At 41.0% G+C, this 12,649-nt stretch overlaps 1 protein-coding gene across 6 annotated transcripts in view; it reads right to left on the reverse strand.

Annotated features, from left to right (window-relative positions):
• lrba (LPS responsive beige-like anchor protein) overlaps nucleotides 1-12,649 on the reverse strand; it is a 237,930-nt gene that overhangs the window by 22,941 nt on the left and 202,340 nt on the right. For all 6 annotated transcript variants that reach the window (XM_050044707.1, XM_050044706.1, XM_050044705.1 and 3 more), the window contains exon 47: nucleotides 6,241-6,408. In XM_050044707.1, coding sequence (XP_049900664.1) covers nucleotides 6,241-6,408 — 168 coding nt within the window. The remainder of the gene's footprint in view (nucleotides 1-6,240; nucleotides 6,409-12,649) is intronic.

Raw genomic sequence — 12,649 nt, forward strand, 5'->3', positions numbered from 1 at the left:
CTTATTTTTCCCATTGATTTTCAAGTCTGTAAAATGGTGGAAAATCCTGACAAATAACCATCGCATTTTCACAGAGCTCAAAGCTTGTTATGTCTGACCAACAATGACATAAATAAAACTGGGAAAAGGATCAAATACTTGAGAGGCTGGAACCAGAAAATGTTGGTGTTAAAAAAAAAAGGGGGATTTGAGGGGTGGATAACAATAAACATATTAAGAATTTATACAAGAAAGCTGTTGCTTGTGCCTGCAAATAGTGACAAGAAAAAAAAAAATCAGAACCATACAAAATACAGAAAGCAAAAGAGTACAATATAAGTGTCAGCGGGAATTTGTATAACAACGTTAAGCAGAAACTGCAATGAGTAAGAATATCTATCACACAGCCTGATAGATGGTTTATAAAAAGGACAGGCAGAGAGAAAAAGGCCAACGCAAAATTATGACAGACCCGTCAGTATGTTGGTGTGCACTGTGACTGGCTGTGTGGGAGTGACAGCTTGTGTGTGTATGGCTGAGACGTTTGAGCCTGACTTGGCGAGGGCTGCGAGAATGAGCTCATGGTTGAGGCCTGCATATGGTATTTCCATGAGAAAAAGGTTGGGGAAGTTAGTCCACTCATACCCATTGTCTGAAACTAACCAGAGACCAGAGAGAGGCGTAGCGAGGGAGCGATCTCCACTGTCTATTACAAAGTTTCATCTGCTTCTTTAAAGCCATGAATCACGCACTAAAAATGATTCTACATACGGTATTTTTTCATGTGAATGTAGAACTTAGACACCTAACTGTAAGTATACTTTCTTCACTTTGCTAGCTCTGTTCTTTCCTTTAGCTTTCCCTTTCTTTACCTTAATAATCTTTCCGTTTTTTTGAGCAGAACAACAGGACTAAATCGTCCTCATCATATAAATGTACCACTGGCGATTATGATACATAAGCACTTTCTATGGCAGGCTAGAAAAAGTTTAAGAGGTGCATCCCATGCCAGGGTTTTTCCTGCACAGAGGAATTTTTGGACGTTTTGGCTAGCACCAGCACCAAGGGCAAATCACTAGCGCCATAATAATAAGAACTGAGAATAAAAATAGCGATTCAAATCCTCTGAATGTGTGTAATAGCAGTTGATCAAATAACAGTTAAACAAGCAGAACATAAACTTTAATACGACATCTTTGACTTGCAGCAGTCAACTCCCCTCTCATCCAGAGCTGCTATATTTTACACATGTGGCTAACGCTGGGTAAGCCAGCTAAGCTGCATTGTTTTTACTGGGCCGCTGTGAAGCTAGTGCTAATGGAAGAGAGGACTTCCTGTGATTCCTCATAAAATGAAAGCCGTTTTATTTCTGGTGAAATTCTTAAATCGCTGAATTACAACTGCAGCGTATTTTTGGCGTATATTGTCCAGCATCCTGCAACCCTCGCCTAAACTGAATGGAGTATTTCTGGTAAATGTCTGGACCTGATTCTCCAGACATTGACTGCCTCCCCTCTCAAAACCTCACACCCCTTCTCCCTCAAATAATAAATATAATAATAAATAAACTGGAATAAAACTGTTTATTTTTAACGTAACAGGCTTTACTGTACGTGGACCGACCATGCTGTCATGCATTGCCACCCTCCAGAAGCCCATTCTGGGCTAGAAAGAAACCCTAGCATCATGTATTCATGTTGAGAATGCAGTTGTAAATAATAAATAATCAAAAAATAACAAACTGGGTTCGATGTCTATGTTTCACACTATGGTATGTTGCAAAGCACACAAGAGGAGCATCAGTAAAGTCAGCGGTGTGGTTTGGTGCTGGCTCAACAGATCGGAAACTTGAAGAAGAGAGTTGTTAGCAAGAGTGTCTGTGGTTGTGTGTTCAAGCCAAAACTGCATTAACTGTATGTTGACCTAAACACATGCATGTGTGCTGGCATACTAGGTCCGCCACAGATGCTTCCATGATCCAGTATTTTGGGAAGACAGGGAGGTGTCTGTCAGAGAACCTTTATTTCCGAGGTGACGAAACAAGAATATATTTTGTTTTTCTTCTCAGCACTAAATGAGAGATTGTTACTCTTGTATTTAAGACTGATGTGGTAGACAATTAAACTAGTTAAAATTTAAATAAAAGCCCTCTATTCATTCAGTTTTATCACAGACCACCTTTGCCCATGACCTCATCGCTGATCATGGCCGAGAATCTTCACATTTTCCATCTCACCCAGTCTGTTAGTGAGAGGAGATCAGTGCATCATTCAAGGTCAAAGTGCCTCCCCTCTCCTCTGCCTGTGGACCGAAGCATTTTGCTAAAGCTAATGTGAGGAAGAGACTCCTCAAAGCCACTCAACCTATCTTCATTAAGTTCAGCTCTGACATTTATGAGGCTGTGGAACGCTGGAAAGTGGCCAAGTCTAGGTCAGCATGTCCTATCCCTATATGCCAATGCAATGCTCAGGTGATTATATGAGGGGCCATCCACAAGGCCAATCTCTTTTGGGGGCACTGGCCCATGTCTGATGAAGGTTTTCTATATTCTATACATTTAAATGGCTGTGACGCCCTCGCCTCAGATGTCCCAACCTGCCCTTTGATTTACTCAGCTACTTGACAAGATGGATCTCCATGTAAAACATGCTGCCTTTATGCAAATCGACCCGACAACACTTACATCATATATAGAATAAAAACTACAACAGCCTTGAGTTAATGACAAGCAGCATGGTGGGATACTCTGTATCTTTGGCGTCAGATGGCCAGACTAAGATGTGAAAAATAATTTTAAACACGGTGAAGGGCATACTGTCCAGAGAAAATAAACCAGTGGACTCTGTGTTTGGTGAGTGACTTTGGCTGAGTGTCAAAGCAGGTTCACTCGCGTGGGTATATTTCCCGTCTTCTGCCGAATTACGCAAACGCTGTACAATTCAGACGGAGCTCTGTGTTTTGTCGCTGGTGTGAGAGGCTGTGGGATTTTCCATAATCACATGTGAAAGAGGGGAAGCCCTGTACAACGATGAGAAGGCAACGCAGGGTGTGTTTCTCTTTATACACTGAGAGGCAACACAGATGTGCATGCATGCCATGCACATGGGTGCGCACGCATACACACGAATGCATCTGCAGACACACAGCAGTTCTCTGAGAGAGAGAGAGGGGGGGGGGTAAGTTTTGACTTGCGGCGGAGGCAGGACAGGAAGTAATCATGGTTTTGAAAAACACAGCAGTGGTCTCCACAACATTCCCTAATCTGTGCTGAGATATTCCAAACTCTCTCCCAGAACAGAAATGTACACATAAACACACAACCGTGTGCATTTATGCTGATGAGCACACATAAATATACAAAGGTATACACATGCCAATGGATGCATGTATACATACACATGTGTATGTACAAACATATCAAGGTATGATCTATACAAAGTGTGTGTGTGAGGTTGGGCCAGGGCGGGTGGGATTTAGCGGCTGCCAAACGGCGTGGCAGGAATACAGAGATCTCGGCCCCAATCTAATACCTTTTCCGACCCAAACATACACGCCTGTGACCCATCCCCCTGACAATGAACAGCCTCGGGGCCAGTCCTAATGCAGCCTAGCTCGGCCCAGACCACAGCTCAGGCTGAAACAGTTGTCACTCACTAATGGCAGACTCTGGGGACATTTTCAGGCCCAAAGCCCTCAGTCTCAAAGCTCCTGTAGCCCTCAGCCACCCCCTGCGCCCGGCCATGACGAGGCCCAGGCCTGGAACTCTGTTTCCACCTTCTGCGCAGACAGGGCACGCTTCCTTCCGTACAAACACAGTTGAAGGAGAGCCTTGGCTGAGCTCACAGGGATAACACTGCCTGGGTTTATTTAACTAATTAAAGCGCTCAGACTGAGGGTGTTTATGAAAGGTGAAAGCAAGCAGACTGGACCTGCAGCATCAGAGGGGGAGTGAGAGGAGAAAACAACAAACACTCTTTTTTTCAGCTCTAGGTAGCGGCGCAAACATTGATGCTTTATTCATATTTTACACATACGTATGCTGAAATTGCTACATTTGCAACTACTTTTAACAATATAAAGTTCAATATGATGCTGCCAGTGTTAAACATGGCATAAATGTTCATTCATACAACATTTACAAATTTAAATAGTCCATCGTCAAATCGATTTTGGGGAAAACTGGCAGAAAACAATGGGTACTGAAATTACAGACGAAGTGTGGGAAATCTGTATTGAAAGTATTCACAGTAGTTTGATGCGATTTAAAGTTGTACAAAGATTTGCAGTTTTCAGTCTCACTAAATCTTACAATATCATAAGCTGATAACTGTTTGGGGTCAGTTATTTAATTTCTATGCCAAGGCTTTTTAATAATGAGTTTCCCTCTTCCCCTTTAACCCCACCATTTGGAGTGGTTGAGCCTGGTAGGGTGAAGGATAGGTATGAAGCTCAGGCCATCTCTCTATCCACACTGCTAGCCAGAAATCTGCCGCTACAATTTTGGAAATCTGAGAAGCTCCCAAAGATTGATATGTGGTTGAAGGAATTGGGAAATGTTTTACATCTAGAGAAAATTAGATTAACTATGTCAAACAGAGAGGGACTCTCTTGGAAAATCTGGCAAGCGGTCTGACTGAAAAAATGAAGTGAATGGTTAATGGCCTAGCAGGTTAACTGTATCAGTGTGTCATATGTAAATACCTTGTATTTTTTTTCTTTTACTGTTGTTTTTTTCCTGCACATTAGCTGTTGGTATGTGTGTTTTGCTGTATTACTACACAGATAACCAAAACTACAGTGAAATTAACACCATATATTTAGAGGCATTCATATCCAAACTCTACATTCCTGCAGTCATCAGCAGGGAGGCAGGAAGTGCTCTTTTAATACCAGTCAAATCACATGCACCTGCCTTCGATGGCGTCCTGTATGTATGTGAATTTATCAATCCCATTGTCACTGGAACAGCTTGGCAGAAATAGTGGCATCCTGGTGATCCAATTTTGTGACTGTGTGTTAACCAGAAGAATGGGTAATGGGCTGAGTGTGGAAATGGCCGGTGCACCCTGGTAATGAATCTGCATGTGCCTGTGTGTGTGTGTGTGTGCGTGTGTGTGTGTAGCTAAAGGCCAAAGCACATCTGGATGGGAATTAGGGTGAATGAGGTGATAAATCAACGATCCACCCCTCATGTCCGTGATGCTCCAGTCACTGAGCATGAAGGGCAGCAGAACAGTGGAGGCAAAAGGCTGCTCGGCCGCTTGATGTACTCTGAGCTCATCTCCATTTAGACTGCAATGCTGTGAGGACCTTTGCTTAAAGGATAAATCTGGTTTACTACGACTTGGGTCTTATTTTTATTGTTCCGTCCATCAGTCCTGTTTGGGCCAGGAAACACAAGCAGTCAGACAGGTTTTAAACAAACCTCAAGGTTCGCTACTTTCAGTTTCACTTTTTAAAATAAAGTAGTCAAGAAGGCAATGTCACTGTGTTTCCAGATCTCAGCAATTAGTTTGGCAAGTGAGCTGTTTTCAAAGCCAACTGAAATGATGGACCAAACTAAGATGTTGTAAAAAACTGGAGTTACACTCTGGGAGAAACCCTGTGACTACACTCCGAGAATAAAAATAGAATATGTTACACTTTTGGCAATACAACTTAGACGTCAAAAAGGCTGATGGGAGCAGGGTCAATTGGCCTGCTGCTGGCTAGCTGCCTCTCGCAGCAGATTGGTGAAGTTGTCAGGCCGGTGTTTGGCTGCGGGCAAGCTAGCTGTGTTTTTTCTTTTCAGCGCTGTGTTTTGTGTGGTAGCTTTCGGGCAGGCCGGTGTAGCTTGTGTGTGCAGCCACTCAAAGTGAGGCGGATGAATAATGAATGAAAGCCAAGGAGGAGGCTTTAAGGCGTTAAAGTGGAACACTTGGTGGAGTGCTTTCAGAGGTATCACACGAGGGGAGAAAGGCTTTGCTCAGCAATACCTGCCAGTAGATTGTTAGCTTAGCTCTCCCAGGCCATTCTGCAACCAATTTAACATGGTTAATGGCATCAAAAATATCCCTGAAATACAGATGCGCTGGATGGACAGATGCTTTTATAATATAGTCAGATTAAGCATCCATTTGAGAGTGCTAACGCTCAAGTGTACTTACTGTAATATGCTGTTTTTCCCCTTACTCAGCATGATCTGTCAAGGGAGTTAAATCAGCCGTGTAGTACATACAGTAAATGTGTATTTGCATGTACTGTATGGTGTATCAGCCTCACCTCTCTGAGCATGGGGTCGCTGATGGAGCTGAGGTTGACTGCACCTTCGTAGGTCAGATAGTAGAAAACATTGAGGGCCCTGGTGGCTTCAGGTCCCTGCTGCTTGTAGCCAAAGATCAGATCGATCCACTGGTGGAGCTGGCAGGACACAAACTCGCTCTCAAGAGCCTGTGAATGAAGGAGAGGATGGAGGAATACAAGTGTTTTAAATGTCAACAGATGCAGAACATTTAAACACCATACTCTCACCAAATGTTACTCTCTCAAACATGTTCTTCATCCCATTACTGAGCAGCAGTTATCACTAATGCCCCCTCAAAGAATTCCTCAGAGAAAGCAGAATATCATTCTAATTGTTCCTGTGACAGAATCTGCCAATGATTTCTATAATGAGCAAAAAGCAGAGTAAATCCATATCTGATCATATGGGAACATCAAAACATTAGAGATCTCTTGTAGTTCATTAGGGAGCCATTCCAGCCTCTGTCTTTGTTCTTTTCTCTGCTGGTTGTGGGCGGATAAGAGCACCATGTTGCTCTTCCGCAGACGTCTCTGCCTCGCCATAACACTAAGACACAAGCCGTTTTCTCTCCTCATTAGCGAGCAAAGGAGGGAAAAAACATTTATGGTTTCCTCATAAAAACAGGCAATTGTGTTAATTTGTGTAAAGCTGTCGCCTCACAAAAGCCCTCTAAACATGACCAAATTAGAATGAGGCAGCCCTTGATTGTCATTGCTGCCTTGTGTCACATTAATTTGTGACAAAACATTAGCCTGTGCTACACTTAAATGGCAATTTATATCATTTAAATTTTTACTGCAGAGACTGGCGCATCCCTCACTTAAATGTGACTTTCTGACAGCTCATTCCGCATCTAATTCTTCCCGACTCTCTTAATTACAACTTTCAATCAGGGAGGAAAGCGTGGGTGTAAAGGAGAGGGGAATGTGTGCGGTTGAGGTATGATGTTTTTACTGCGACTTGAACCTGAATTTTTGATGCCACGGCAAATTCCATAATCTGAACTGATGAGAAGCTTAACAATATAAACCTTGTGTGGATAATAGTCATAACATTGATTCCTGGGAAGAAAAAAAACTCAGCAGACAAAGATATAAAAAGATTTTTAGGCTCAATATGTGAAAAACATACAAACACACTAATACAAAATGTGTCTTAAGCCCCATGTTAGAGGAATGTAATTATACACACATCACAGTGGGTGCAAAGCTATTGGAAAACATTATTGATTTGTGTTGATAGCCGTCTGTACTCTCAACAATAATATCATTGTTTGTTAAATATAGTGTATTTTAACGGAAAAATACGATGCATGCTGTGTTTGTTCTATTAAAATATGTTTTTAAATGCACAATATGTTAATGTCTCCTTTCACGTATCTATTTTTATTTGAGATATTTTTTTATATATATTTGATGTATTACTGTCTCTGCACTTCCTCTACCACCACACCCGCAATCATAGAATCAGCCTACTGCTGTATTTATATAGTTGTGGTAACCATTTTTAAACATTTTGACCTCATGAAGATCCGATCGCAAAGAAAATGAAGCAGGATTGCAATAATTAGACTGGTTTCCAGATTCATTAGCTTGAGTGTAAAACCCTGAATCAGTTCAAGGCGTGATCGATGAAGTATCATTATAGCATCACTGCTTAGTAAATTTGTGGTTCAGAGTCAGTGGGCAAGAATTACTTCGTAGCACTGTCTATCAAAAATCAAACTCCAAAAGCTGAGATTGAATATCTGGTCGAACTGCAAATCCTGTTTACTTATTCTTTGATGAGACGGTTCTTAAAATAAATCTGGATTTTGCCAGCTTTAGATATTCTTATTCAGGCAAAGGTCTTGTTTGCTTGCTTGTGTTTAACATTTAAGAGGGTTTGGAACAAAACACGTTAATTTCTCTCAAAGTAAGAAATTACAGAAAGTTGCTTTGGTAACGATTAAGACAGTTGGGTATTTCATTGGCACTGGTATTGAAAAAATCGAATGTAAAAGTCTACTGTAACAGGGCTGCCTGCAGGGTGCCCACGGTCATGGAAAACCTGGAAAAGCCATGGAAATACACAACCTCATTTTCCAGGTCTGGGAACATCATGGAATTAGTAAAATTCTTGAAAGTTTTGGAAAAGTCATGGAATTTTTTTGTGTGTTAAAATTTCTTGTTACTAACCTTCCATGTAATGTAGCATAACCACAAATTTATTTTATGCCGATGATGACGTGATGTAGCTCACATATGTGCCGATGTGAGACAATGTTTTGACCCTCAGGTATGTCTCTTGATTTTCTCCCACGTCCTATCTCTCCGTTCATTTAGGTCAGCTAGCTGGGGTTGTGTTTGTATAGAGTTTGAATCTCATATGTCTGAATAAGAATAAATATAATTAAAGAAATAATGTTATAAGAGTGTGATTTAACATGTAGGTTCATGAATCCCAAAGTTTCCATACCGATGCAGTACTACTTTAAAATTGGACGGCATTTGTGAGATGAGCAATGATTGTTTAATACATTGTGAACAGTCTTATACATTTTATTTTGGGTCTTTGAAAAGCTCTATTTTGTCCATGAAACTGTATGGGAACCATGAGTCTGGTTCATACCTTTTTTATATCATAGCTGTAGAACTGATCTGTGTACACTATATGTTTATGGTTATTGCAGACATTGGTATTTTGGACAATGCCCCATTTAGATGCAATCGCTGCTCTGAGAGCTGTAGAGTTGACAAAATTAGCAGATGGAGAGAGATCTGTCTATTCCTTTGCCCTCTGTGTGACTCACATGACATCATTTTCTGTTACAGCCTGAACTATAGGGTAATGCTAAAACAAAATCAAGCTAACATTTAGCATTAAGATAAAACAGAACACCCCTAGAGTCTGAGACAGTCTAGACCTAATGTCTATCTGTCCCTCTGGCATCAGCATATTCACAGTGTTAAGTGCCTTTAAAGGCTTGTGTCATAAGGCAATCCCTTTTATTCATGTTGCATTATAAGCCAGTGAGACCAGCTTTATTCAAACTCAGTTTAATAGCAGGCAGAGTGGGGTTCAGTTGTGTGTGTGTGGGTGTGAGTGAGAGAGAGATCAGTTCATTATGCGCTAGGATTGACCTTTGACAGGCCCTGCTCCCCTGTTTCTAAAACTAAAGCTGGGCCTGATGGGCATTTAATGTGCACTGCAATCTACTGTCAATCAGCATGGAGAAACAAAGAGCAGCCATGTTATTGCAGCTCCCTCTCAAGAGGCCCGCCTTTATGGAAATCACTCGCATGTACCATTTGGAGAGGGAGAGAGATGGAGTGTGCAGATGAGTGTGTGTGTGTGTGTGAGCTGTGTACGCATTGTCAGTGTATAGCTGTGTTTTATTGTATTTGTTTGGTCTGTCACCGTCTGTCTGACAAAAGGCTCACCAGCACTCTGTGACTGAAGTCTGAGTGTAGGAATTTAACCTCAGCGGATCTCTGAGATTCAAAGAATATCTGCCTCTGCCTGTGGGGACAGAGTAAACTGCCTTGATCATAGTTTTTCAAAGCTCTTTCAAAAAAGTGCACAGTGTTATCTCACCACTCAGACAACAATCAGGTTGGGGTTTTTTAGTGAGAAGAGAGCTATATTCTAGGGGCTGGCTATTAACCAAACCTTACTTTTTAATTATGACTTTGGCTCCTAACAATTATGGAAACAAGACAATCGAGATAAAACGATTATTGTGCTGCATTCTGTTTTGTAATGATGGTCTTGTTTTGTCTTGTGTTATAAATCCAAGGCACCACTTTCCTTTACAGCGGTGCGCTCAGTCCTGCCAACTTGGCAACTTACAGACAAGGTTTAGCTACTTTTAGACTCTCAGTGACTTTATTTCTAAAAAGCGACAAGCTACAAATTTAACAAAATATTAGGCCATCAGGGAAAAAGCGAGAAAAATATTCACTTATTATATTGTATTTCATCCCAGTGCATACTGCTAAGAGTAATTACAGTCCACGACTCCGGTCCACGGTCTCCCTCTCCCCACTCCTGCGGTGTTTATATTTGCATATTTCTTTGCTTTGTTTCTCTCATCTCATTTTTTGTTTTGTTTTTCACTTGATTTGTATTTAAAGTTAAAAAAATCCACTGTTAAAAAGATGTTGTTGTTTTTTTAATGAAATTATTAGATGATTATTCCAAAGTCAATGAATAATCATGTTAAATAATCCTGATCTAAATATTGACCAGAATAATCATTACTATGATTGACTTTGACTAAAGTTGGGGTTTCACATTTGCAGCACACTCTTCAACAATACATTCACACAGCAAACATTTCAAGTCTGCCTAAATACTGTTAGAAGAATGAATCTGGTTATATTCCTACATATTGTCAACAAATCCCATGAAATAATAGACACCAACAACAAATTGGTCCGACAAATACTGTGCCATAAATCTCCATTTTTGTCCAAAAGTGATTAAAAAAATCAACGAGCTACACTGTTGCAGTAGGTGACATATTCTGTCATTATCCTGAACATGGATATTGTAGTTTATTATGAGTCACCATCCTCACTGGCTCAACTGCAGTCAAACTAATACCCAACAAATGCACCATTTACATTTGAATGAAATCATATATTTGTGACCAGTTTTAGAAGATTTAAATCTTTAGAAGAAACAAATGAGATGTGGGCTGAGTGCCACCAAACAAAAAATTGAGAGACAGAGTAGAAAACTATTGGCTTTTCTCTTGTCATGGTTATTTAATATAGAATATCACCAGCCTTAGAGTACGCTCACCCATGAGCAAAATTAACACTGCTTAATATTTGCCTCCTGTTTACTTCCATTCAGTGCAGCCTCAACCATGAATAGCAAAGAAATATCAGTATGCCTTTAAAATACAAATTGCCCCACATGTGGGGTGCTGTCTGGCTGGCAGGAAGTTGCATCAGGCATGTAACATAAGGAAATGGAAAATGTACCAATAACATACATATTTCTTGGTATTTATAAGCAAGCTAGCTAATATTTGCTAGCAGCTAGCTCTCCATTTGTGTCACATAAGGCTTTGCTCACATTAAGCACAAATATCGCCTCAGCAAACGATAGTCACTCGCATGCATTCGCTGTGTGACTGTGGCCTTATCCTGTTTATTAGTTCACAATTCCATTCTATACTTATGCACGCAAATGCACACAATATCATACTGATACAATTTCAATCATACACATGTGAGTGTAGTGATCAAATCAAAGATGTCAAAGATGTGAAGGATTCATGCTACTTGATGGACAAGCAGAGAGTAAACTACAGAAATCAGGCGTGTACCGACAACCCATCAACAATGTTCTGTGTGAGCAGGTGTGGAGATGTCTCCTTCTGTGGTGCCACACTGTGGAAATAGCGTGGCAGAAGGTTGGGGTAGATAGCAGATTCCTGAGGTGGGATCTGGTGCCACTTCAAGAGAACCAGGCAGGATTATTGATGGGCCAATTAGCAGCCAGTGTGTGTGTCATCCCCATCCACGGGGGACTCTCTGATAATTAATGAATAATTTAGCATGCCTTTATGTAAATGCTGATAGGGGGTAGAAGTCACTGGAATCCCACATTTCTATTGTTATGGTTTTGACAAAGTACACCTTTGAAGCATAGGGGGGTCCCCTTTGTTGTGTGCTGTGACTTGTTTCCAGTGGCAACAACGATTTGGAATATTCTCCTATGTGTGTATTTTTTGTACGTCAAAGCATTCAAATGGATATCTCTAATTCTCCTCTTGAATTTAATGCTTACTTTGCCTGCCTGACAGTTCGCAGGGCTCTGATAATTAACATTTTCACTTCTCTGTGTGCAGGTCTCAGATTACTTTAATTCCTTCCTTTCTGAAACATCTGTAGCTGGAGTGTGAATTTAAAAGCTTAAAACCTCCCCACAAAAACAGTGAAAGAATGACAGTTTGACTATGTGTCTGTCAATGTGTTACTCTTTAGAGGGAGATAGACTCTCGACCGAGGACTTAAAGACATGCTATTCTTATTTGAGACATCAGACCTGGAGACACCAAGTGATTGCAATTAACCAGCTGGTGGACATTAAACCAGGATTACTGAGGAGTCCTGAGGAGAAAAACTGAGAACGTCTGATCTCGAGTCAGCAGCTACTTTACACAAGCCTCACCTTGAAATGTTTTTTATGCCTGCAAGTGGCTGCGATTTATTTTTTATATCTTTTCCTTTGTACCTCACTTTGGACGTCTTTTAGTGAGTTCTTTGCTCGAAAGTAAAAGTGTCTGTCCGTGCCGCAGGTCTGCAGGACTTGCATCGGGCCCATCAGTGAAGTTTCTGTGCCTCGCTGTGGTTTGTGGTTAGCTTTATGGTCTGGATTGAGCTGGATTTC

Source organism: Epinephelus moara, chromosome 5 (genome assembly GCF_006386435.1).
Source record: "Epinephelus moara isolate mb chromosome 5, YSFRI_EMoa_1.0, whole genome shotgun sequence".
In the NCBI taxonomy this organism is placed as follows: Eukaryota; Metazoa; Chordata; class Actinopteri; order Perciformes; family Serranidae; genus Epinephelus; species Epinephelus moara.